The 27,780-nt window shown below is 31.0% G+C and overlaps 2 protein-coding genes across 8 annotated transcripts in view; one reads left to right on the forward strand and one right to left on the reverse strand.

Annotated features, from left to right (window-relative positions):
* Positions 1-27,780, forward strand: part of LOC126740480 (uncharacterized) — a 262,862-nt gene that overhangs the window by 62,322 nt on the left and 172,760 nt on the right. The window lies entirely within an intron of this gene.
* The window catches only part of LOC126740527 (acetylcholinesterase-like), a 255,707-nt gene continuing 248,502 nt past the window's right edge, over positions 20,576-27,780 (reverse strand). Inside the window, exon 6 of the mRNA XM_050446604.1 lies at positions 20,576-25,595. Within this exon, the coding sequence (XP_050302561.1) occupies positions 25,465-25,595 (131 nt within the window). The 3' untranslated portion in view covers positions 20,576-25,464. The remainder of the gene's footprint in view (positions 25,596-27,780) is intronic.

The following is a 27,780-nucleotide window of genomic DNA, read 5'->3' on the forward strand; positions in this document are numbered from 1 at the left end:
TTAAGAGTCAAACGTCTCTAATATTTCCAAAATTATTACATGAACTAATTTGAAATAAGAACGATTTTTCTAGAAATAATTTCAAGAAATCTTGATTTCTTGAGGCTGGTTATTTCATAAAGATAGTTCTAGTATTTTTTTAGATACAAGACTTTGAACTGAATGGTCACCGTAAGGGTCAAACGTCTCCATTGGATTGCACAGCCTAAATAGTCCAATGTTTCCAAAGTTATTGCTTAAAACAATTAAAACTAGAAACAATATTTTTAGAAAATTTTTTGGGGAATCTTCTACTGTTTGTTTTATGGAGATATTTCCTTTAGTTTTTTAGATACAAGTCCTTGAATGTCCACTTTAAGAGTCAAACGTGCCTACAGCCTAAAGAGTCCAATATCTTCAAAATTATTGCTTAAAATAATTAAATCTATAAATAGTATTCCTAGAAAACACTTTAAGAAATCTTCCATTATATGTTTCATGAAGATAGTCTCACTAGTTTTTTAGAAACAGGGTTTTAAACTGAGTGGTCACCTTAAGAGTCAAACGTCTCCCTTGGATAGCACAGCCAAAAAGTGTATTTCCAAAATTATTACCCGAACCCCATGTTGTTTTGGAAGGTACTTCCAGTAGTTTTTTAGATACAAGACTTTGAACTGAATAATAAATTTAAGGATTGAATAGCATAGCCTAAAAAGTCCAATATTTCCAAAGTTATTGCTGAAAATAATTTAAACTATAAACAGTATTTCTAGAAAACACTTTAAGGCATCTTCTGCTATTTGTTTCATGAAGATATTTCTACTAGTTTTTAAGAGACAGCTCCTTGAACTGAGTGGTCATCTAAAGAGTTAAACGTTTCCCTTGGACATCACCGCATAAAAGTCTAATATTTCCAAAATTATTGCTTGAACTAATTTAAACTATAAACAATATTTTCTAGAGAAGATTTTAAGAAATATTTTATTTTTTGTTTTATGGAGATACTTCCGTTAGTTTTTTAGATACAAGACTTTGAACTGAGTGGTTTCTTTAAGAGTCAAACATCTCCTTTGTGGCACAGCCTAAACATTTCATATAATAAATTCCAATATTTTTGACCTTAAAAGCATATATTATCCGCATTCAGTTTTACTACGTATCGTTAAAAAATCTGATTCATAAAAATCCGCAGGAACTAAAAATATTTGCATATGAATTATCGGCTAAATAGAGTTACTTTTTACGTATATACGCGTGCAAATATTATAAGAACAAATAAGTAGTGAATTCATGGGAAAAGTGCGCATAAAATTAACACTCGGGATCGTAGAACGTAATTTAATACATGCATTTTGTTGAAAAATTGAGTTCTTTTTGAAAATATGCAAACGAACTATTGTTTTTAAGTTTTTCCCTAAACAAAAAACAAATGAAAATCTTAATATCGATTATCTTATTCAATTACGTTTCCAAACAACTTTAATAAAACTTACTTAGACTTTTTAGAAATTCTCGCGGACCAAAGAGCACGAATGCGGGGGAAAAACTTTTTAATTCCATTTGAAATAATAAAGAATTAGTTCGGGAAAAGTTTTACATATTTTAGCAGAAGAAATGATTTACCAGCGGACTTAGCCGCAGTGACAATTTTAACGAGGGAAGCGAAAATGTGGTATTATTTTAACGCTGTAGGTATTTGTATTATCTGAAAACTTACAGCTTAAGCTTCAAAATAACAAAACTTAAGCTACATAACTGGAAAGCTTCAGGCCCAGATCACGTCCAAAGTTACTGGATTAAGCAATTGTGGTCAACATATCAATAATATATCTATCTTCTAAATGACGTGCTGATGAATCCTGAAAGGATATACCAATTTTTTAACAGAAGGTATCACTAACAAGTACGTATTCCCACAGGTAATAGGCTATTTCTTATTGCCTACTCAGACCACTGAGTTCCATTAAGAAAAAGAATAAGTTAATTTTTGTTCATTTTACAGCCGAAACCCCATCAAAATTACTGTTCTATTAAAATTCGTAGAAGAACATCTAAAAGTATTTAAAAAAATCAGCACTTAAGCATGCACTATTATGATAAAAGAACCAAAGTTATAAAGTAGGTGATCCTTAATATAGATGTGACTGAAGTTGTTACCAAAATTCAAAGAGCCTCATAAAACAATAAGATGTTTGCCCAATGATAACTCTATTATGACAGACATAAGTGGCTTTCAAATAACTCAAAGACTTTTGAAGGGAAGTTTGATGTGGATCATATCAATTTATAGAAAATTAGTCAATCTTTATACCTCATTATTAATTCATTTTGTATTAATTTATGTATTTATGAAAAACATTATGATTTTTATTTAATCTGATGCAACATTATGTCTTTTAGTTTCTTACAATTTATGTTAGAATAAGGCTGTCCTAATTAGTCAGGATAGTCAGTATTTAAATCAATCTGGTGTTTGATTCAAAGAGTTTTGAGGTCATTTTTAGGAAGACCTAAGATCACGCATAAGACATTTTAAGTACATATTTTTAAATGGTCTAAAGATCGTTCCTTATTCTCAGCTAATCAAGGCCTCATTTTTGAAATTACACTAAAAATGCTGTATGCGTGGTCATAGTATTTGTTCCATGCTGTACTTTCTTTTTTCTACATTAACATTAATAAGACATAAGTATATCGACTGTGCAGCAGGTTCCTTTATAATATTAAGTGGAGCACGTAATACATCCAATTTTCCAGCTACGCTAAAGTTTTATTAAAAACTTCAAGTAGAACTCTGTTCCAAAGAATAAAAGAGCAAAAAAAAGAGGAAAATATAATTTGAAATGCTTTGCAAGAATTGGTTTTTGGTTAATTTAAAAAACGTAATCTTATTCTTGTATAAACAGAGTATCCTCGAAGCAATTAGCCTTCAGTCGGTTACTTATATGCAACTTATTCTAGTTCCTTAACCTTAAATAGAAATTAATAAAAACTACGCCTTGCAGATGTGAAATTATTTTTATTTAAAATATTTTTTCTTAGACTTATTGGTGAAGACGGACACTGAGAAATGTTTCAAGCAAGACATTTAAATAAGTTTATAGTTTGATGCCATTTATATGTTTTATATCCTTAACAATTTATTAGAATTAAATTTTTACAAATGATATATAAATTCTGCACTCTTTTACTTTTTAAATACACAACTAGCTTCACATTGTAGAATTCTCGCGTCAGCTATTAAATATGCTATATGCGTATTTATATGTTGCAACGATATTGGAAACTCTAAGAATATCAGCTGTTCTCCATCATTTCAGAGAATGCTCCGGAATGATGGTCAGCCGAGAATCTAAGGAGCCGCATTGTCTCTAGGAGTCAACTGATTGTGCAGTAAAGTTATATATATAAATATCATAATATACGAAATATTGGCCCAATATTTAAATCGGACATAAATATTAGTAAATAAATACAGTGAAATTAAATATTTCTACTAAGTGAGCGCGTTTAGTAGTGAATGTGTGTAAATAAATCGCTTAATTAGTTACGTGCATGGATTGTTTTAATTCATACCTCGACCAACGGGAAAAACGCTACATTGGTTCCAGGTGTGGGGTGTGAATTGACGTAAGTCAATTGGACATAAAGTATGTGAAATTTTCATAATGGATTACTTGAGAAAGGCAATGATCCGGACAATTTTGTTTTCGCATATTCGAATATGATTGTATAATAGGTATATATTATAAGAGAAAGATCTTGCAAACAAGGCAGGTTTAAGTTGTGAACATCTGTTCTAAACTTTATTTTGTTGTAAAAATATGGTGGACTTTTATTAAATATTATTCTGTGGAATAAGACAGCAGAGTGAAATGTACGGCGATTTTCCATATCCAACCAATTGCAAGTTTTGAGTTTGTGAATTACTGGCTCAAACTTCCTTATGCCAAATGCAAACCGCAAATACGACCTCTGAACTCTCTGTATCCTGTCCCTATCCTGTTTGGTTAGGCATGGACCATACAATGCATCACAATAATTAAAGTGACTTAACACAAGAGCATCTGACAATGTTAATTTTAGTTTTTGACTTAGTGCACGCCTATGTGGATATAACAACTTTAAATTTGCATACGCCCTCTGTACACACGCAGATACATGTTCGCTGAATCTTAAATCTGTATCTAAAATTACCCCCAAATTCCTAGATTTTTTTTCAAAGGTAAGCTCTGAGTTATTTAAATTAATTTTAAGTTGGTTTTCTAAGTCAATTTTATGTTTTCCAAAAGCAAGTATTTTAGTTTTTAAAGGGTTTAATTTTAAGTGGTGTTTTTCTGAGTTTAGAACTAGTTGATTCAAATCTTTATTTATGTTAAGTTGAGTTTGTGCTATGCTATTAGGTGTGACAGATTATAATCATTGTTTATCATCAGCAAAACTATAGTTAATACAGTGTTCAAGGGCATGTGTGAGATAACAAGTGTATATGCGGGATAGTAACGGGGATAGCCCGGAGCCCTGTGGAACACCACAGTGAAGCGACCCTCTGTCCGAACTTCCCTTATCAGTTTCAACATATTGAACCCTACTAGATAAATAGCTTTTAATTAGATCGACAGCACTCTGTGAAAATCCAATATGCAATAGCAAAGCGAACAGGACCTGGTGGTTTACTTTATCAAACGCTCTTGTGTAGTCTAACAATATGAAACACATGAGTTTTCAGAGTCTATATTTGACATTATTGAATCAACCATGTCCAACAATGCTGTACAGCAACTAAAGCCTTTTCTAAATCCCGATTGTCTCAAGGGAAGGATATTGTGTTTATTCAGGTGTTCTATTATTCTAGCGGTTAAGATTTTTTCAAATATTTTCAAGCAGGGTGATAAAATGGATATGGGCCTTAATTCTGAAAGGTTTGTGGGCTCATTTTTAGTTTTTGGCAACGGAAAAATCCTAGTAATTTTCCAGGAGTCTGGAAATTCAGATACGAGAATACACGAGTTATAAATATTAACTAAAATATTTAGAATCTGAGGGCAGCATAATTTTAGCATTTCACTGTTAAGACCATCCGGACCAACGGCATTTGATTTTATTGATGATAAGGCAGTGTAAACTTCCTGTTCATCCGTCAATCTAAAAGAAAAAAGCTCAATAAAGTTTTTTGCCGTACTAGTAGTATATAATAAAATCAAGTCCGGATCTGGTGGTTCAAGTTGAGAAAATTGAAGAAAAAAGTTGGGGTTATTAAGATTGTTGGGAATGGTATCACCGGACTTTTTGTATAAAATATTAAGATTCTTGAGAGTTTTCCATAAAATGTTTCCGTTGCCATTGCCGTAAGTGTTCTAGGTAGGCTCTTTTTTCTCTATTTATGACACTAGTAGTTTCGTTTTTAATGTATTTATAGTAATTCCAATTTAGAGGGGTTTTATTTTTTTTTAATTTGTTATAAGCTTGATCCTTTCTCTTGATAAAACATTGAACAGCATAAGTACACCATGGCTGGTTTCTATGTTTATAGTTAATTGTTTTATAGGAAGCTAATTGATCAAAAAAGTTAAGTATTGTATTAGTAAAAAAATCAACTTTCAACACATGATTACTTATATAATAAGTATTATTTAAATGAGATACAGCCAGGCAGTCGAGCACGCTTTGTTTTTCTATTTTACTTAAGCATCTTGATCTTATAGATTTGTAGGTGTTTACTACATTTTTAAAATAAGACTGACCAAATACTAAATAATGATCAGAGAGATTATTTAGTTTATTAGTACCGTAAAAATCTTGCCTGCCTTTCTGCTACCGAATATCGCGAATTGTTTGCAAAATTGAAAATGATTTCCGGGAAAATTCTACAAGGCTAGAAGAAGGTTTAAAAAAAGAGTTTCTGGAAAATTCAGCCAATCTGAAAGCTAAATTACTGAAAAAATCTGCAAAGATAACAGCAGTTTAAAAAACGATTCTCTAGATACGTGGAAGGTAAGCGCATCTTCCTTGTTGGTCAGTCGAGTATATTAGAAGCCGCGTCCCTGCTGTATATTGGCGCGATATTTAAATCGGATATAAATAGTACTAAATCAATAGGGCGAAAATAAATGTTTCTAATATGTGCAAATAAATCGGTTGACTTTTGTCGTAAGTCGTGCATCGATTGTTTTAATTCATCTAACGACTTGTAAAAAATGCTACAAATAATAAAAAAGAGGAAAGAAGCAAATAATAAAACTTAAGGGTGAAGAAATGAAACAACCCACATAAGGGAATTTACCTTACTTTATTTCATAAGGTAGTACAACCAACATAATAATAATTATAATAATAATGTAAAGGTTCGCAAAGGAGAATCTAACGTTAAATATAACATTTCAAGGTAAGATTTCGCACATGATATAAAGTTAACAAAATAGGTAGAAGTGTATAAAACTAATAGTTTTTGGTACAAGATAGGCCTACGTGTATAGTTTGTTACTTAAGCTACATATATATATATATATATATATATATATATGGATTTCATCTAAAATCTTAAAATCTATCTTCTAATTTAATATTGACTCTTTAGAGCAGATATGGTTTGCCTAGAACCATACGAGAACAGTTAAAAGCCTTTTAAAATCATAAGAGTATTGGGACAACGCCTTTAATTTTTGTATTATCATTACCATACAATTTAATGTAAATCATTTATTAAAACACTTTGTGTAATGACCATACAAGAATACTAAGCACATTGAGTTTATAGATCTATGTAACAGATATGTATATTATTTCTAATTTCTATATTTAAGTGTGTGTTACAACAGCACAAAAATCTTAATTATATTTGGCATCTTCTTATATATAAGTTGTAATTATGATTCATGTTATCTTGATATTGTATTGTTTAAAGCGTGTATAAGTAAATAGGAAAAATTTTAAACATTTTGAAAAGTATACAAATTAGTAATAGAAATTAAGAAAAAGACACAAAGAATACCACAATTACAATTTACATATTTCGACGAATCCTCATATAATTAAAGTGGAACTTCCCTCTGAAAATTCCATTTGATCTATTAATAATTGCCCTAAACATCTTTTATGCTTAAAAAGCACTAATATATTTTTTTTGGAGAGATTTTTTGCACTTTATCACATTAATATTATATATATTACATAATATATAATATTGTATATAGAACTCTCGGTTACGATTTTATTTTATTTTATTTGCAAAACTATCTACATAATAAAGCAAGTAGAAAGTGCAATACTAAAAAAACTCTTTTTTTTTAACTTAAGTTTGCCAATTGAATAACCACGTTTTCATATTAACATCGAGGCTGTTGTGAACACTAAGTCTACAGAAAGTCCTTTTCCAAGCTGTTTATATACATTTTTATCGCATAAATATCACATCGAAATGGCAAACAAATTAAAGCTGTAACCATTTTTTCTTATTTAGTTACTTTTGAGGGCGATAGTAACTATGAAGTATACTTTACGAGTTATCATATTCTTTAAAAATTTTCCAGACAATAATTTTTTAGTACAATAACGTCCAATGGCATATAAATCATCTTAAACGTATTAGTTTCCACAATTATTGGCTGAGTTAGGGGGTATTGGACATCAGGCTCTCTTTTTTCAATTTATAGTGAGAGAACATCTTTGCGCAGTACACTTTTTAATAATACATACCTTTAAGACGATTTATAATAAATGCCATATAATTTTACCATTAAAATTAATGGTGAGAGTCATATTTAAAAAGAAAATTTTAAAATTATGAAGAATATAGGCAGATAAATTATTTGTTGTGAGTAAACAAAAACCGTATTTTAATAAATTTAAATGTATCCACATTTACCAAGGAATTTTCGTTTAAATCGGTTTAACTGAATTTTTTAAATGATTTATGTACTAGCTTTTTTTAATAGCCTTTTCATAACCTAAGTACATAAGTAGTGTTTTGATGAGTTTATTTTATATATTTTTTCTTCAATCTTTTGACATTTTGGAATAGAAACAGAACATAATTCAACTTTTAGTGACGCCTGTAGTGTTAATATGAATCCCTTCGATCATCTATAATGACGTGCCATCGACTACCAAAGGCTTATCATCTTCATCAGACTCAATTACATCGCACGGTGGTCTGAAATCCAATATTTCTGGACAAAACCCCTAAACGTGTGATAATTAAGTCAAATGTACATACCCTAAGATTTTTGGAGTCGCTAAATTCAAAAATGATATTTTTTTTTCAAAATTCAAAATGGCGGACACAAAATGGCGGCCAAATTGTATAAAAAAATAGCGTTTCGAATTAAAATCAACTTTCCTTTACGTTTTCGGCGTCGCTGAATTCGAAAATTTGATTTATTTTTTGGAATTCAAAATGGCGACCGACTCGTATAAAAAACAGCGTTTTAACGTTAAATCAATTTTTATATACGTTTTCTAGGTCGCCAAATTCGAAAATAATATCCATTTTTTAAAATTCAAAATGGCGGAAACAAAATGATGGAGTTTTTTGCAAAAAACCAGTTTGTATTGTATTGTAACCAGTATTTTACTATTATACATCAACATTATTTCAAACATAATTGTATATACTTTTTTTATTACATATTCTTATTTCATAATTAACAGAACCATTCCAAAATGAAGTGTTCCAATAATGATTCATGTACGTAAAATTTGAATTGAGCGAGCATAACAACCCCTCTTAACCGTAATTTGGTGTTAATCTGATCATTTTTTGGAAAAAAATGTCCGCTATTTTGGACCCGCCATTTTGAATGCATTAATTCTGATATCAAATTGGAACTCAACGAGCATAAAAACCCTCTTTAGCGTAATTTGGTGTGAATCTGATTTTTTTTCGAGATACACCTGTCATCAGGTATTCAATAACATCACCTGACTCTCCAAAATTTAGGAACCTAACGCCATTTAGACAAGATATAGAGGTATTTTACCTCGAATGGTAACATTTGATTTTTCGGATTTTGTCCGTTTTTTTACATTTCTGACCACTGTGCATCGTCTTGATCTGAAGCTAGAAGATTGCAGCAGCAAACATTGGACGAGTTTCTATTAAATTTTGTAATAAAGGATTGTCAGCCTTTTTTCGTGGTTGAGATTTCATTTAAGCTCTAAACCCTAGATGTAAATTGCCTACCAGAAGAACCTTTAGCTATGTTCTTCCTCTAGCACTATTTAAACGAGTGCATATTAAAGCTGCGGATATTTATTAGAGAAGTGGCATTTATTTTACTAAATACAGACTGCTGCAACACAAAGAGTGTAATGGCAGTAACAGGATGTTTTATTGATAGTAAATTTGAAGTAATATCTATTTTTTTGGAATGCATTGAATATGAGGTCACAGCAGTAGCAAAGCAGCAGACAATCTTTTGAAAGATACTTCAACTTGGCATACATCTGAAGAATTAATAATTTTACTTGGCATTTCAGAAAACGCTCCAAGTATTAAAAAAAAAATCACGACTGATTTTAAATGCAACCATTTTGGTTGCTATTATAAATGATTAAAAATCAGAATTAGATGGCTTTAAACGAAGCTTGCAATAAAATATAGAGTACTGACGGTGAACTCATTGTACTTTTATAAATTACTTCTCTATAAGCATAATATAATTAGACCTTTTTTCAAAATTTGTGCGACTATTCCAGTTTTAAATATCAAATTTCTGATATATGTCAAAAGAGCAACCAGGTGTTAATGAAACGATTTTATTAATTTTACAGATATTCCGTCTTTTCCTGGGGCCCTGTTTGCTTTTAATGTAGATATCAGGGGTAATAACCTTTGATTCTGGCACAGAACTCAAAAACGCAAAGCAGCTCAAGCCATCAATCAACCGAAAAAGTTTCTCTGGCGCTAAAATTAGTTTTTCGAACTCTGTTCCCACATTTATTTAGTAATTATTACAGAAGTCTGTCATTTCGAGTTCAATAAATTACTTCTGTGTGGAAATTGTGCCAAAATGTGCAAAATTTATATTTGCTAACCAAAATAATCTATGGACCAATGCTGTGATACATAATCTAAGTCCAATTTCATCTCCTTATGCTTTAAATGACTGTTCAAAAGTGGCGCTTGTATGTCCACTTGCTGTTTCTTGTCCACTTGGTGAAATCATAAAATCTAACTCCTCAAGAATTATACAACGTGAGACTAGACTTAGTGGAAAGCCTACTACTACTCCAAAGAGCAAAAAGGCTAAACCATCCAAACATACCTAGCAGTGAGGTAAATATGAACTTATTTTTGATGGTATTATTATCTATTCAGATGTTAGATTGCAGTTACAATATTGTCTTATTTTTCAGATGAAATATAAATGTAAATACATTGACTGTAAGGAAATTACTAGCATAAAGGTTAAACTTTTTGAATCGTATCACAAGCTGGGATAAGCCTTCTTCAAATTTTACTTATTCAAAGACGCCGCCATGGTTTCTATAAAGAGTCATCTGAAAATAGGACGTAATGCAATGTTAGTTGCAATGTTAGTCGAATAAAACAAAGTAATATGACTTTTAAAGGCAAAAGTGGTGGTTTAAAAACATTTAGGTATACCGTTCTTGATAGAAACTTGATTAAAAACCACATAAATAGGTTTTAAAGAGTGTTAAGTCACTACAATGATGAAAAATCTGAGAAGGAGTATTTAAGCAGTGATTTAAATCTGAACAGACTACTTTAAGCTTCAAAAAAAAGTATCCTAAGAGCAACGTTACATATTGCCTCACAGAAAGGTTAAAAATGAGGTTTCAGGCCCTAAAGAATGAAACTATCATAGTACTTTACCAGAAAGTGAAACTTGCGTCTTTACCATAGACTTGCGGAAAGTGTTCTCACTTCCTAAACTAACCCATAGCAGCATGTACTACAGTCGTCAACTATCATGTTTCAACCTGAGAACTCATATCACTGATACACTGACAACTATACTGGACAGCTAAACAACAGGATGTTCTTGTTTTTATACATTTATCTGGTGTCTTTGGGAATCTCTGACATTATTGACCACAAGTTTCTAATCTCTGGTCACAGTTTCTCTGCATCCGAGCGCGACCTTGCGCTAATCGAGAAACGAGCAAAACGTTCAAAAAAGCAAATAGTGGAAGATGTTAAAAAAGTGATAGTAGCAGCAAGACCTTCTGGACCCTACAATGTTTTGGATATGGGTGACTTGAAGTTTTTTGATCTCGATACAGCATCAGCAAAATATTTAGTAATTTGAAAGCTTTGTATTACCCAAGCTTCATGGCTGCGAGTGACTAATAAAGATCTCGGTGTAGTATTATATAAACAAAACTTTAACAAACTAATGGGCTGGGAAAAATGTCATGTGCTCAAGAAAGGAATCAGCGTCGAAAATATCTAGTCTGCTGAACTCACCTGCTTACCGAGTGTACATTTCTTAAAAGATAAGAAAAAAGATATACGCGCCATGACGGATTTTATTCATGAAAATAATAGGAATTTTTAGAAGATATTCTATGGTCCTAATAAAATTACTCTATGGTGTTGGATCTTTTCCAAATTTATTTGAGTTTAGAGGTTTTTGTGGTTCAATTTGTTTATTAGAAATTCACTAATTTAACCAGTTACAAGTTTTCTAATATTTGTAATGCTGAAAAGAAAATGTTTGCTTTACTATCTAAAGTTTTTATCATTTTTCCATAAAAAATATTCTTGGCACTTAGATCATTTAGCTTTTTCACTCTACAATTATATTGTGGAAGAATAAAAAGAACAAGGATTATCTAGAATTTGTATGAATGCACGTGCATAAATGATTGCAATGTAAAAGAAGCCCTCTGTTATATATTACAACGTTGACCTGAAATTTAAAATCAATTAATTTAAGCAATGGTTGCAGCAGTACGTTAAAGGTACTAAGGAATCTGTAGTGAACTGGTTTGCTCTAACGAAATATAGAAAAATATAGCAATAACATTACGTTTCGTTGCTGACAGTTACAACTTACGAAAAATTTGATGCAGCCACTTTTACAAAATTAATGTTAAATTCCCTTATAATGGTATGATGGAGCAAGTGTAACTAGTGGGAAAGTTTCAGGAATGGCGATCAGAATGGAAAATAAATTGGGACGCAAAAGTCCTTATGTCTACCGCTTTAATCCAGAGAATAAGCTAGAAACATACTACTGTATCATTTATGACCAAATAATTCGGATGATTTTTATAAAACATTGCTGCTATGATTTTCATATGATAAAAACATTTTATTAATTCATTTTTGCATGCATGGGAAAGTTTTAGCTGTTATAACACAAAAAATCAAAATAAATAATTTTAATCCAGTTTCTGACTAATAGTCGTCTGAAAATGATAAATAAATATATATTACACTACCAATTCACCACAACATTTCGGTCAAATCTCTACAGATATTTTGCAAAACTATTATTCTCTAATATCCCAAATTATGTATTTAAATTAACCGCCATAGAAATAACATACTTATCTTTTAATTATTGGTTACAAAACTAAAAGACACCAGATTTACGTTGGCAGCACTAGCTGCAGTGACGCTATAAACGAGTTGCAGGCGGCGTTTTTTGTCGCTTTCACGGCTTAATGGCCGCTTTTGGGTTTTTCTTAGTATAACGCAACAATGTGGTGCAAACGTGTTCTAATACTTTTAATGCGCTTTAATATCAGAAGAATATAGAATGGAAGTATTAATCTATGGTTTAATATATCAGATTTCAGCGGTGTAATTCTTCTTTATTCTTGAATTTTTAATTTCCTGTCTTTTAATTGCCGCGTTTGTGGATGAAATTAGTTGTAGTAGTTATAATTATATAAGGATTTAAAATTCGTTTATTGCTTCTCTGGGTAGATAACACTTTCTTATACCCCTAGTTATAACGCAAAAAACATGAAATATATTTATGTAAGATATGTAGGAGTAATTTTTTTTATGTGTTATATTATAAAAGTATGTATAACATACTATTATTTAATGCTATTAACTAAATATTGATTTTTATTTTAATAAGAGGTAGATCAAAAAAATTGCCAAAAATAAATAATGTTTTAAATGAAATATTTCTGATATAGTTCCACAGCAAATATATTATATATTCGGTATTCCAAAATGTCGCAGAAACATCCCACCAGAAACACATCTGTAAGGAAATAGGGTTACTGCTGGCATATTTCTATTGTCATGTCGCAAGCAAATGTTTTTGGCATATTCCTAGCATGTTTCTGTATTATTAGATAACCACAGCTTGGAATTCACTTTCAATCGCTTATTTTTTAATCCAAAATAGCTGCTTCGTATGGTTAAAAAGGAATTGGCCGACTCCTCGAACAGAGTTGACACTTGGCGGTTACGAAAGTTGTAAACGATAATTATTCGTGGATTTGATGAATTTAAATTAAATTAAAAATATTGTAGCCAAAAAGATCTTGTCTTTGCGTCAGTTGTAGCTTAAAGTGCAGGATTTGCAGAAGCCGTAACAATCATTATCTGCATAAAATAAAATAACAAAACTGAGATCAGTTGAAATGTATTATCCAACTTTTGGAAGTAACTAAAAAAGTCTATGAGCGGTCATAAATGGGATACAGACTCAGAAAAGGAATGAAATCAAATCTTCCTGTTCCTCCCCGATAAGACAAAATATAGAAGAACAAGATGTTCAGCCATTTAAATGTGAGTGTTTTAAAGTGAAATGAAACAAAACTGTACTGCTGCTATGCAAAACTGTACCGCAATCAATAGGCCTTGGAGGCCGTCAATAAGATACGAAAGAATGGTAGGCATGGCATTTCTAGCCTTTGATAAGAAAATAGAGAAATCAGTTGACCTGTTGAAGTCCTTCGAATTTTTAATAATATGGCGAATCGAAGAATCCAGATTTTTTAAGCTTCGAGTCCTTACTATAATTATTATAAAACCCAAATAAATGAATATTTTATATTTTACGTTTATCTGCCTGTTACTCCCTCTCACCATTATAAATATTACCTCACTCACTAGCACTCACAAGTCAAGTGACTTGTAACTTCGGCCGTACCTGAAATTCAACCCTAACTACGTCCCTGTATAATCTGTTTAGTTAGAGAAAAATAGCTGAAAACCAGTACCATGTCAATGGGTTAATAAAACTTTACCAAAATTTTGTATTTTTGGGTTAAGTAAATCAAAAAAATAATTACACCATCTGTTTAGTTGAAAAAGAGCACCCATCATGTTGATTTTTAAGTAAAAAAAATTAAGAGTTAGGTAATTCATAAACCATTTACACCATGCGCTTAGTTTTCAAAAAATACCTGAAAAGTACCATATAGATATTTCAAAATCTATTCCTTCTGTTTCTTGCTTTTAATATTATACAATAATAAAAAAGAGAGATAATTATATATTAATCAATTCTGAAAGAATAAATGAAACTGGTGATATCTAAGTCCAAAAATAATTAAACAATTTAATTAAAAAAATTAGAACATTTTAGACTAAAAGTATCAAAGACCTGCTTCTGTTGGGCCTCACTAATCCTTTAATTACATTAGGATCCTTTACAGAAAATAAAAACTTTTCTAAAAGTTCCCAGACATGCATAATTGTTCTTTTAGTTTAAGTCCTTTCATCTAACCTAACATAATCAATTAAGTGAAATTACCTCCAATTTCTCTCTATAATTTATCTTAAGTTAGTTCGTAACTTTAGTAGTTTTATTAATTTACCACCAGGGGATCGTCCCGTTATTAATTTCGACTTTATAAGTTTTGACTTCGAGCTAACTTTAGTAAACCTGTTAACTGATTAGCAGGGAGCAACTAACTAGCATGCGGTTTATTATTTGTCCTTAAGTTAGCTTGGAATAATATCGCTTTTTCATTGTTAATTTTTTAAATGAAAAACATGAATTAAATAAGTCACACCATAATCTAACTACACTATGCATCATCATGGTTGTCTTTTTTTATTTTAAGATTTTAACTAAAATTTCTGGATTACTTAACAAAATTTAGCTGCCCTTATATTCCTCATATATAGTTTTTTTATTCTGAAAATGTCATGCCATAGTAAAATTTTGTATACTCTTTTACGCTATATTAAACATTCATAGTGCTTTATAGGTACTTACAGTTAATTTACATAAGAAACAATATGCGGTACATATAATTACATTCATGTTTAATACCACTAATATATATTTTTTTGTATAATATCTAAAGCTTGTCCTAATTTTCATTAAAAAATACAAATTGACAATATAGCTTGATATGCATAGATTTGTCTCTACTTCTAGTAATATTTCCTAATATCATTTAAATAATTGGGCGACCTACGAGATTAAAAATAATTGTTTCACCCTTTAAACTAAAAATATAATATAGAACTATTAATTAATACATAAACATGACCAAAGACATTAAAAAGTCATTAAGCATAAACTTCTTATTAACATAACTGTATTAAAAGGCGCGCTCCTTTATTTACTTTTATTAACAAAATCCTTTAAAACTGTAACAATTAGGTTATTTCGTACTTAAACAAGTAAATTTTACCTATTCATTATTTTAAAAAAATTTGGATGATGCAATAAAGTACGTTTTAACCTCAAATGGACATGCACAGGGTATTTTATGTACTTAAAATAAATAACTTGGACCAATGCATGTATTCTAAAAAAAGTAGCAACAAACCGTCATTCTTAAGAGTTTAATCGCATAACGCCTTCAATAACAAAACGTACATTGACAGGGCACCCACAAAATCAATCTAAAATCGCAGTTCATACTAATGGGGTTACATTCATTATTAAACATCTAGTAAAATTTATGTTATATGAGTCGAATATAAATCTTTTACAAATTCGTGAAATGTGTTATATACAAAAATGTCAACAAATTAAGAAAAAAGTAATGAAAATATTTAAAAAAATAAAAAACGCATGAATAAATTATCAGTCTCAACAGGACAAATCGCATGACAAAACGTACATTCCGATGACACCTTCGTTTTTCCATTTTTTTTTAAATTAATTATCAATTTTCTTTTTTAATTTGGATACGAATATTAGTTCCTTTAATTACTTTTTTATACTTTCGTAAAATATTTTAAGTAATTTCCATAAAAACTCCTTGAAATTAAGAAATATCGGTATATCATTCATATACAAGCATCATGAAAAAACAACTTTATTATGGTCTAAAACGGAAAGTCCAAAGATCGTATTGTAAATGATGAAAAATGAACACAACTTTCCAAAGTTTTTTTAACTTCAAAGCGATTTTTTTTGAATATTGTTCGTTATTATTGGCATAATTTTGACCTCAAATAAACCGAAAAATAAAAGGAAATCTGGCACGAAGTTTTCGAGAAAAGTTTAAATTTCCTCTACAAACTGAACAAAGGCGTGTGGCTATTGTTTGGGATTCATAAATCACCTTTCATTGTTTAAATTTAAGTGATACCATTAGAAAGTAATCAGTTTTACATTAAAATGATTCTCAAATATCCTTATTATTAATTAGACAAAATTTTGGAAAAATAAAAATAAATTGTTATTTTGTGACAAATTGAAATTCTCTAGTTGGTCCGTAAAGCGATATTGCCATGCTGAATAAAAACCCTCTACATGCCATTTAAGGAAAAAAAGAAATTGCAAATTGATTATTTTATTTTATATCGCTAGGCCTTTGGAAACTTGCTAATTTCGTTGTCAAACCCAATAAATAGATAAATAAACTAGATTAAAGTATTTACTATAAATTAAAAATAACACCATACCATAAAGAAACTTTTGAATACATATTATTATAATATATTTATCTAAATCAGCTCAGTTTTACATTATTTAAACCTAATGGCCTACAGTGATCTGAGCTACGAATCTTCAAGTGGTCTACAGGGCGATCTTACAATTAGTCGTATAATAAGATCGCCCCGTATACAGTCTAAAAATTACAGTACAAAGTGTAGAACTTTTTAAAATTTAGTATAATATATAAATGCAAAACATGTATATCACCTGCATAACCTGATATGTGAAAATGTTCATGATATGTGTAGGGTTTCCCTTGATATGTATACAAGACGCTTAACGCTAAAATATAATAATAATAATTGTGTATGTATAATATAATATTATATTACTAATTTCTAGCTAACATTGACTTTTTTTGACGTAAGGGTAGTTACATTTAGCCACTTTTACTAGAAGCATGCGTTCTGGTAGCATATTTTCCTAACCTAACATAAGACGTTGTTTACCTACATCGAATTTATGATTGTCAGTGACCTAGTATAAACTTTATATAATAAGAATGTAGATTATACTATGTCATATGGTTCTCATTTTTGGAAATGACTGTCAGTTGAAGATGATGATTGATTTTTATCAAATTTTGGGGGTTAAAGGATCCATTTCTATTTAGAGTCTAAAAATATGTGCGATAAAAATATTTTATTATTAGTATTATATATTTTATATATTTTCTTAATCAGATTATTGAATGTTTTAATTGTGTGGTATGACTAGCGAATTGATCACTATTTTTGATGATTAACGGTCAATATAGTTCAATTAAAAATAATCAATTAGCATCTTCCATTTTCCGTAGTTCTGTAGCCACTAAAAGGCACGTTTTATTAAAATTTTTGATGATTTTTGAACTAAACAATATTTTGAGATTGTACATATGCAGACTGGAAATATCAACATTATAGCTTTGTACCAAATTGACTTCGTAGCAAAAACAAAATTTATTGATAACGATGGAAGTCTAAATAGATAGTCAATTTGTCAGTAATAGCCATGACCTCAGAACCTTAGCAATGCACCTTGAAAATGACTAATAAGCTCTTAAAATGCATATTCGACTGTGGAAAAAGGAACGAACATTAATCCACTAGTGTGGTGCACTAGTTCTACAGATGTACATTACGAAATCGACAATAATCGTCAAGTGTATTCCGAGAACATCTCCAAACTTAAAACCTTCGACATTCGCCGATTGAAATTTATTCCTTAACTAACTTTTCAAAGGAATATTTTCTTAATATGAGTCGTACCACTGCGGTATTTGAAACAAAACATTAGTGCTTCCGAAATATCACTGATGTGTTATCAGCAATATATGTAGGTCATTTATATAGACTAAAAACAGATCCTCGTGGAACTCTAAGATTTACTGTCTGAAATAATATGGCATCCTTGATGACAAAACGTACATTTATAGGGCACCCGTAAAACTATATAACTACATAACAAGTAAGCGATCTGGACAAGACAAATTAGACGCAAACGGTTTCTGTCTAACACTGTAACAGCACACAGCAAGCTTCTGCAGCAGTATATTCTGTGAGTCATTTAGTCAAAAGTCCTACAACACGGCTAATAGTTCAGGAAAGCCCTAAATATATCTGTTTTTCAAATAGATTATTCCAGGCAGTTGAAGGTGTTTCTTTTGTATTTGAGGTAGTTTATAATTTTTTCTAAGCTATTGTGGTTGTTTTTTTTGTATGTAAGTGAAGGGTATAGGCTAAAAAGGGGGAATGTCACTTTTTGCTCATTTTGAGCTGTTCAGTCCGTTAAACTTTTAATAGACCGAAGTATCACCTGGTAACATTATACAGGCGAAAAAAGGGAAGAGTCGCCAGATATCGACAATTTAAATTAAGCTGTACTGGCTAAAAAGGAGCAGAGTCCGCGCGCCACATGCTAAGAAGGGGGAACGTCACAAATGCACGTTATTCAGGAACTGTCAGAAGGCTCTCTTGACTGCAGTTACTTTTATTTTCTGATTGTGTTTACCGGTTCTGGTGTTTTTATTGTTCGTCAAACTTGTGGAAATATAAGTGACAAGTCGTATTTTAATATTGTAGTGCTAATAAACAGTATAAAATGAATCCAAGTGTCAGTGATAGTGAAGACTTTGTTGTTATGCCAGTTCAGGGAAAAAAGAGAAAAAGTTACGGAAGACTAACCGATGTTTCTGAAAAACTTAACCTACAAAGCCACGTGACAGGAAGCGACTGCCAATGTAAATGTCTCAAGTGTTTTGATAAAGTTCCACTTAGTGCAAGACAAAAGATAATAAGTGAGTTTAATTTATTAAAATCCGTGCATGCGCAAAACATCTATTTATGGACTTATTTATGGAGATTAGTGTCTGTCCTGTACAAAAGCGACGTCCACGTAACGCAGAAGAGGTCGCAAGATAGACATGAGAGTTCATTTGCTTATCGTGTCAGAATCTCTTTAGATGGTGAGACAACAGAAGTACCAGTTTGTTTTAAGGCTTTTCTTTCCTTACATGGTATAACCAAAAATAGCTTAAAATTCTCCAGAAATCTTTAAAAATGATTGGTAGCGCCCCAATTGATAAACGAGGATCACACTTAAATAGGCCTCTCAAGCTGAAACAGGAAGCTAAAGATCTAGTAGTCAATCATATTAGTTCTTTCAAAGGACGACAAAGCCATTACAGCCTAAAGGATTCTTCAAAAACCTATCTGCTCGAAGATTTAAATATCAGAAAAATGTACAATATGTACAAAAATACCGTTACAGATCAAAAATATTGTGTGTCATATGAAACATATAGATCTATTTTCTCACGAGACTTCAAGGTCGGATACGTGCAGTATCTATGACGAATACTTGGCAAATATTGTTTCAAAAATATCATTTTGTTCACAACTTTCTACCTAGTAGTGTTCGAGTCCTCCATATAGTTTGCGACTCATGTGGGGGACAGAATAAAAATTACACAGTTATCGGTTACCTCCATCACTTAGTACATGTGCAAAAAAGGTTTCATGAAATCAAGATCAGTTTTCTCATTAGAGGACATTCATTTATGGAATGCGACAAGGATTTTGGACTAGTTCAGCAAAAGTCGCGTGTGGAACTTCCAAATGAATGGGCTGAAGTTTTCAGAGCTGCACGAGTTAAACCAAATCCTTTTGATGTTAGGGAAATCACTTTCGATTTTTTTTAAATGCTGGACTACACATTTTTCTACACTTTACAAAAATAAGTGTCCAATGAAGATCCAGCTCATACGTGAACTAAAAGTCGTTAAAGATCATCCCAGGCTTGTCTACCATCGATCAACATGGAATGGTATGTGGGAATCGGCTGTTTTGATTGAACCGAAGAAAAAAATTATCAATAATTTACCAAACAATTTGTTCGAATTACCAGGCCAATTATACAAAGGTACCTAACTATACACATAATATTATTTTCCAATGTTAAGGATGTTTTATCTATTTGCAGGACTACTGCCTATAACACTAGCCAAGTACTATGACCTGCAGACAAGAGTTCCTTTCCAAAAGCTTCGTGTGTAAGAAGCGCAAAAAAAAGTGTTTGAATTTTTTCTGTATCTTTCCCAATTAAATAAGAAATTTAAATTAACCTTTGCTGTTTTGCTTTAGAATTGCTTGTGTATAAAAAACTGATGATACCACAAAACTATAGTGAAAATATGTGACATTCCCCCTTCTTGTTCGTTACAATCTGTACTTTCTTCTTCTTTTTTGCTCTAAAATTTTTTTAAAATGGAATTTCATTAATATTTTCTCAATTCCAATCCCAAATAGACATAACAAACTAAATCCATTAATACATTTAATACAAAGTAATAAAATAATAAGTTATTGGGTTTTAAAATTAAAAATTGATTTCCTGAAAATCAACGATTTTTGACATTCCCCCTTTTTAACCTGAACCCTTCAAGTTATTTCTTATAAGGTCAATGGAAAATAAGAACCTGGTTGGTGCTGGAGATTTTAGTATGAATATTAAAACTAGATTTTTTTCCTTGTCTTAAATCCAAAAATCTTTAATAATTTGTATAAGTGATAATCACTAAACATATTGGGTGACGTCACTTGGATCTTGGATCGTAGGCGTCGGAGTCTAAAGCATAATCGGCACGTATATTCCTCGAACAATTCCAAGCCTAAATTTTCAATATCCGCAGCTACTTTAACAATTGTTTTAAAAAATATAATATAAGCCAAAGAAACCTTTCTGGAATAAAAAATCATTGAAAATCCTTATGGAAACTTACTCTTCAAAATACATTTTTTGGTTTGAGTCTTATCACTGCGGCTTTTGAAATGAAATATGACTGCTCCCGAATATCTTTATTGCACATTACAACTGATGTGTCAGCAAAGAGTGTCACATATTTCAAACTTAGTTAGGTCATATATTATGTAGACCAAAAGCAAATCCTCGTGATGACAAAACGTACCACGTACACAGTCTCGACAAGACAAATAAGTCGAAAACTGTTCCTGTCTAACATTATAAAGCAAGCTTCTGCAGCAGTATATTCTATGATTCACATAGTCAAAAGCTTTATACAAGTCATATAACACCGTGAATAATTTAAAGAAGCTCTGACAAAAAATTAAACAAAGCACCGGAGGTAAAGAATATTTATATGACCAGAATGAAAAATATCCATTTTGCAAATAGATCATTCCAGGCATTTGAAGCTGTTTTTTTCTGGTATTTAAGGCAATTTTTAATTTCTTCTGAGCTATTGGAATTGTTTTCTTGTATATAAGTTATTTCTTATAGAGTCAATGGAAAATAAGAACCTGGTTGGTACTGGGCATTTTAGTGTAAACATTTCAATTTCATTACAATTTCATCACAACAAGGATTTTCTTGCTTTCCTGAGATTCATTAATAATTTGTATAAGCGATAATCACTAAACATCTTGGAAGATCTCACTTGGAACTTGAAGCGTCAGTCTGAGAATCAACAGCTGATATCTGTTGGTGTACTTAAGCTATCATGATAAATTAAACTTTATGTAAAAGTACATGATTTATTCTACAAGTCATGTAGAGAGTTTAAAAAACTCTATACTCAATATTAATCAAGGTAACAGTACTAGAAGTTGTAGATGTGTCCAGCGGCTGGATCTTAGAAGAAAACATCATGTAGCTTTAGTATTATTTATTTTATGAGAATGATCAATAAACAAGAGTTGTAGGTCATGTAATCGTCTATTTAAATCTATCATTATAAGTTTAAATGTTCGGGAGTTATCAGCAGTTGAAGTTTGGTTGATGTCACTTGAACATTGAATTATCGGCTTGGAAGTCTACAGCTCAGATTTCTTTATGTACCAAAGTTTTTATGGTAAATTAAACTTTATTTAAAAGTTGCGGGCACTATCGTGTGCTACAATTTTTGCCAAAAGTTTTCAATCACTAAACTAAATATTAGTCGTCATATCAGTACTAAAAGTTGTGGATGTGTGATTAGACGAAAATATCGTCTAATTTTTTTTATATGTTTTTTGAAAATTATTAATAAACAAGAGTTTTAGATCGTGTGATCACCTACTCAAATCTACTAGCGGAATTTTTAAAGAACAAATCGTTGGGAGGTATAAGCAGTTGAAGTTTGGTGGACGTCACTTGGACCTTGGAGACCCAATTCATGTAAGACTTTAAAAACTCAATATTAATCGAGATATCAGTACTACGAGACATTGTAGATGTGTCAAGTGATCAAGGATCTTAGAACAAAACTATATGTAACTTTCCTATTAGTTATTTTATAAGAATAATTAATAAACCAGAATTGTATTATTGGAATTTTTAAGGAGTAAACAGTATAAAAAAGATTTAGAAAAAGTTCAATAAAAAATGCCTTTCGGTAAAAGCCTAGCGGTTTTCTGGTATGAAACACTTGTCATAATACATCAAATTTAATTTAGAAGCCCTTGAAAATGAAACAGCCTATAAAACTCAATTCTAATTATTCATTTGGTTTGATGAAAAATATTTAGAGATCCACGTGTATGACTCTACAAATACAAAGGCTTTAGCATAAAAGGCTGCAGATAAAATAACAGACAGCAGTCGGGCTTTATAAACTCCTGTTATTGACAAATGGTCTTTGAACTTCATAATGTAAGCTCTCTTATTTGTATAAATAGGTTTAGGATCGGTCGATCTCAATTTTTTTACTTTGTTGCCATTTTCATTACATGATTTATTAACGTTTTTATCGCACTTATTTTTTTTTGATACGACATGATTTAAAAAAGTGATTTTTGCACTTCAACTGATAATATCAATAATAATTGCTCTACAGATATAAAAAGATAAAAGTAGTAATATTGCAGGAAATTTATTGCTGCAATATCAATCCTTGTTGCAGTTTTTGCAATTTATGTGACACTGGAATGAATCTTTTCTACACTATCCACTCACATGATTTTGGGAGACTAAAAACCTGATTGGCTCAAATAGTTATCGTTGTATGCAAATTATTTTATTTGTTAGTAAAAGCAAAGAAAAAATTGGTTCAGAACCATCTTACGAGAGAATCGTATCTTTAGCAAACTGGTTAAATCAACAATTACGCTATCAATAATAGAAATTACGTGTATATTTCATTTTTAACCTTTTGACTCTAAAGTATAGTGCCGCTAAAAACTTCTTGGAGTAAATATATGTTTCTCTAAGCATCCATAGAAAGTCCTTTAACTTTTAGTGAATCCATACAGAAAACTTCTTATTTATTAAACCAGAAGTGTTTTTTTTTGGAGTAAAGCAGAGGCCTTTTTTAGACAATTAGTACCTTTTCTAACATTCCTAAATAGTTTTTCCACGTAGTTGAAAACTCATAAAGGGATGACTTTAGTGGCTTTTTAGAGAATATAGATCAAAAGGTATTGGCCATATGTGAGGGATCTTATTTAATTCTTTATTATATGATCAATAATCCTAGAATAAATATTAACTTGCCATAATTTATAGAGGAATCTATAACTCTTTTTATTAAGAAGTTAAAGAGATCATGGTTTTTTTTTCGCAAAAAAATGAATTTTTGAAAAAAATTAAAACTTTTTTAGCATAAGCTTTGAGAATTGTGACCATTATCGGTTGAAATGCAAAAAAGAGGAAAAAACATAACTCATAGGAAAAATTACAGTGCTGCATCTACTAACATCAAGAAATGCCATTCTGCTTATTTTTTTACAGTCATCTATGATACGACCTAATGACGCATAGTCAAAAAACAAGTGAAGACCACTAGAAAAATATAAAGCGCTTCTAAAAAGTTTGACTAGTGAGGCGAGGATTGGCAACTGATTTAAAATCTTTAAGCGATAGTGAAACACCAAACCTTAAGCGAACACAAGATTAACCTAAATGTTTATAGTTTGATCAGAAACTATAAGCTTACACACGTTTAAACATTATGCAGTACAAATATAATTATAATAGTTTCACGCACATTTAATAACAGCAGCAAAATATATTGCCTACTTTTAGTACACATGGTATATTTAACATTTAATATTCATTTACACGTACAAGCAAATAAATTACACCGGGCGTCGTAAATTTATAATCAATTGGTTATTCTTACGGATTAAAGTACGGTCCTGTCGCATTAAAGCTACTGCGTTAGTAAGTGCGCATCCGTATGAATGTAAAATCAAATGACAAGGCCGTGGTAGTAAGATTTTTCTCGTTGTCAAAAATATTTACTGCAATTCTGGTATTAGCAAAGACGATATTCATCCATGTGCCATTCCACCATGCAATTCAACCCTATTTCTTAATATTCCGTTAGTACCTATTCCACAAGATTTCTGGCAAATAAAAACAGACAGCATTTATTAGATTTCTATAAATTTGGATATAGGAATAATCAATTTATGGATATTAATAAGACACTAAAATGTTTAAAGTGATCTGACAGGAGCTTGGTAGTAGGACTTTTCTTTCTTATTGTCAATATTTACTTAAATTCTGGTATTTGCAACAAATATTCATTTACGTCCATTCCGCCATGTAATTCAGCACTATTTTTTTATTATACCATTAGTTACTTATTCCTAGTGCTTTTTGGCAAAATAAACAAACATAGCATTCATTATGTTTCTATAAATTTGAATGTAAGAATAATCAATTTTTTGGATATTAATAAGACACCCGGCTTAAATAATACAATTATTAGTAAAATTTTCGACCAAATATATAAAAATTATTTGTACGACATCAAACACGGATAAACCCACTCTTAATAAAATTCTAAATTTGTTTGGCATATTTTGTTTTAAAACACAGCCAGTACAGAACTAATCCAGAGTACATTCAATTAATCCCACCATACATATTTTTAAATGGAATTGTCTAGAAAATCTGCACACAGTGCGCCTCTATGCAAAAATATTAATTTCAAAAATTCCAAAAAACGTTATCCAAAATACCTTTCGTATATCTTTTTATCAGAAATCACCATTGTTCCAATCCTTGCCTCACCACATTCAGTTTTTTTTTGCTACAAAATTCCTACAAACCTACGGTTATCGATTTTTTGTTTTTACTCTACAGAGGTTGTTTCCTACGGTGTTTTTTCATTTTAAATTTATTGTGTTGGCCTACGGAGTGACGCAAGTTGAGCCTCTTAAATAACAGCTAATGTGACGAACAGTGCGAAGGTGACTAGTAGCTGTAGGTGTACCCTGGTAGGCTCCACTGGACTGGATGAGGACATTTTACTTAAGTAGGTGTTTACGCAAGGAGGATCGTCAGCACCTAAAACAAATTTAACCATATATTTATATAGATAAATATTATGTATGAATAATAAATTTAGTTGATAAAGCATTTATTACGTAAAAAGATTTACCAGGATATGTAAAGCATTAATCACGTAAAAAGGTTATCAGAAGTTGGTCTTGGATGAAAGTTTAAGTTCTCATGATTTTTTTTCTATAATTTAGATGCATAATATACATCGTTCAATTCTTCTTCTGGCCCTTATACTCTATTCAATTTGGATCCAGTTGCTTCTTCACTTCATAAATTGATTATTAAATTAGTTGCAGAAGATTATCCTAGTATTTAGGAACCATTTCAGTTAATATTTCTTCACGTCATAGTCTGCTCGCGGATCATTTTAGTTACTAGACACTTTTATACATAATTAATTTTGTTTTTTCTTCATCTGCATTCCTTTTACTCTTAAACGTAGGACTCCTTAATTTTTTTTCATGCTCATTTACTTTGTATTACCTGGATCCAGGTGATCCATCTCTTTTCACTGAGTCACGTTGTCCATATGCAACTGTCCCATTTCTGTCCTATTTGATGTTATTTCTTCATCCAAGCACGGATTTTTCTGCGTGTCATGCAGACACTAGTCCAATAAAGGAGCAGATTCGCTTCAAGCAAGTTCATTTGCTTTCTTATTTCCTGGTACATCGTTGCACCCTGAGCCACACAAGTTTTACCGATTAAACGCTCAGGTTAGCATGTGCTTTTTGGCTGCCTAGCTGTCATAAATTATTATTATCCGCTTACTTTTGTAGCGGTTCCCTCTGCATCTTTGAATATTGCATCACTTTTGTCTGAAAGATCAATGGATGCAATTACAACAGGTCAGGAACAGGTCTTTATTCCGTCCGTGTATCAAATCAGATCCCCGTGAAGCCCACGGTTGCTGGTGTTCCAATGTTCTCCATTTGAAGACAATTTCGATGGGTGAATCAAAGTTATATCTGGGAATCATGTGATCTAACATTATTTCCAATGTTAACTTACCACAAAATTTCCGGATTCTTTGATGTCCACATGAGAAGACTTCTTAGTTTTAGAAGAAGAATTTAGTTTGAGAAATATTCATATTCAAGAACCATTATGAGGAATTATTTTTTAAAACACAAATTTTATTAGAAATTGATGATGCAAATTATCTCTCACCCAATGCTTTTTCTTAACATTTTACTTTGTTCAGCCTGGGTCGATTTACTACTTCTTTTCTTTAAGAGAATATCCAATTAGTAGCAGCAGATCAATCTATTGAGGAATAATTTTAGTTAATGTTTCGGCACCTCATTGTTGAAATGTATTTTGCACAACCTGGATGTAGTTGCTTTCTCTCTTCTTTGTTAAATAATCATTACATTTAGATCATAGTCTCCCGATCCTTATAGTTACTAATGCCTCTTCTACTTAATAGAGAATTTACTTTTCTTCCTATAAAACCTAAATCCAGGTTTTCTATTTATTTTCACTGAGTCCAAATTATAACTCTATGATAATATAGTAACAAGATTATCCCGATCAAAAAATTTCTGACTCGCTTTTTTCCAAAGTTCATAAGACTCTACGAAATAATTTTTTGTAACGTAGATCCGGTTGTTTCACCCCTTTTTAGTAAGTAATTATTATATTTTTATAATAGTGTAGCTAGGAAAATTTAATACAGTGTTCACATGAAAAGACTCCTATTAATTTCTGAAATGGTCATAATAAGGAATCTTGAAAAAATATTTCTTGAAACATGAACTTATCAAAAAATATAATATCACTATTAATATCAAATGTCATTTCGTTATAATCCTTTTTAGACAGTTTACTCTGTTCAACCTGGATCACGTTGCTACTTGTCCTTTCTAAGTGGTTATGTAATATGTAGCAGCAGATTATTAAAGGACATAGGAACAGTTTCAGTTGTTGTTTCTCCCCGTCGTACTAGTTTATGCACTCTGCCTTGAATTGCGGATTCTTTCTTTTGTTTAATGACTATTATATTTCCAACATGTTCTGCCCTTAGATCATTTTATTTAAAAAAGGTTCTATTTTCTAAGATTTTTTTTCCTCATGGGCATCTTCCTACAATTTTATTTGGTTAGGTTATATCTATTTGCTTTCTCTCCTGTTACTGATTAATAAGTCGTTTTTGCCATTAAACTATTTGACAGACTATTTTCCTTAA

The sequence above is a fragment of the Anthonomus grandis genome, chromosome 1, assembly GCF_022605725.1.
Source record: "Anthonomus grandis grandis chromosome 1, icAntGran1.3, whole genome shotgun sequence".
Taxonomy (NCBI): domain Eukaryota; kingdom Metazoa; phylum Arthropoda; class Insecta; order Coleoptera; family Curculionidae; genus Anthonomus; species Anthonomus grandis.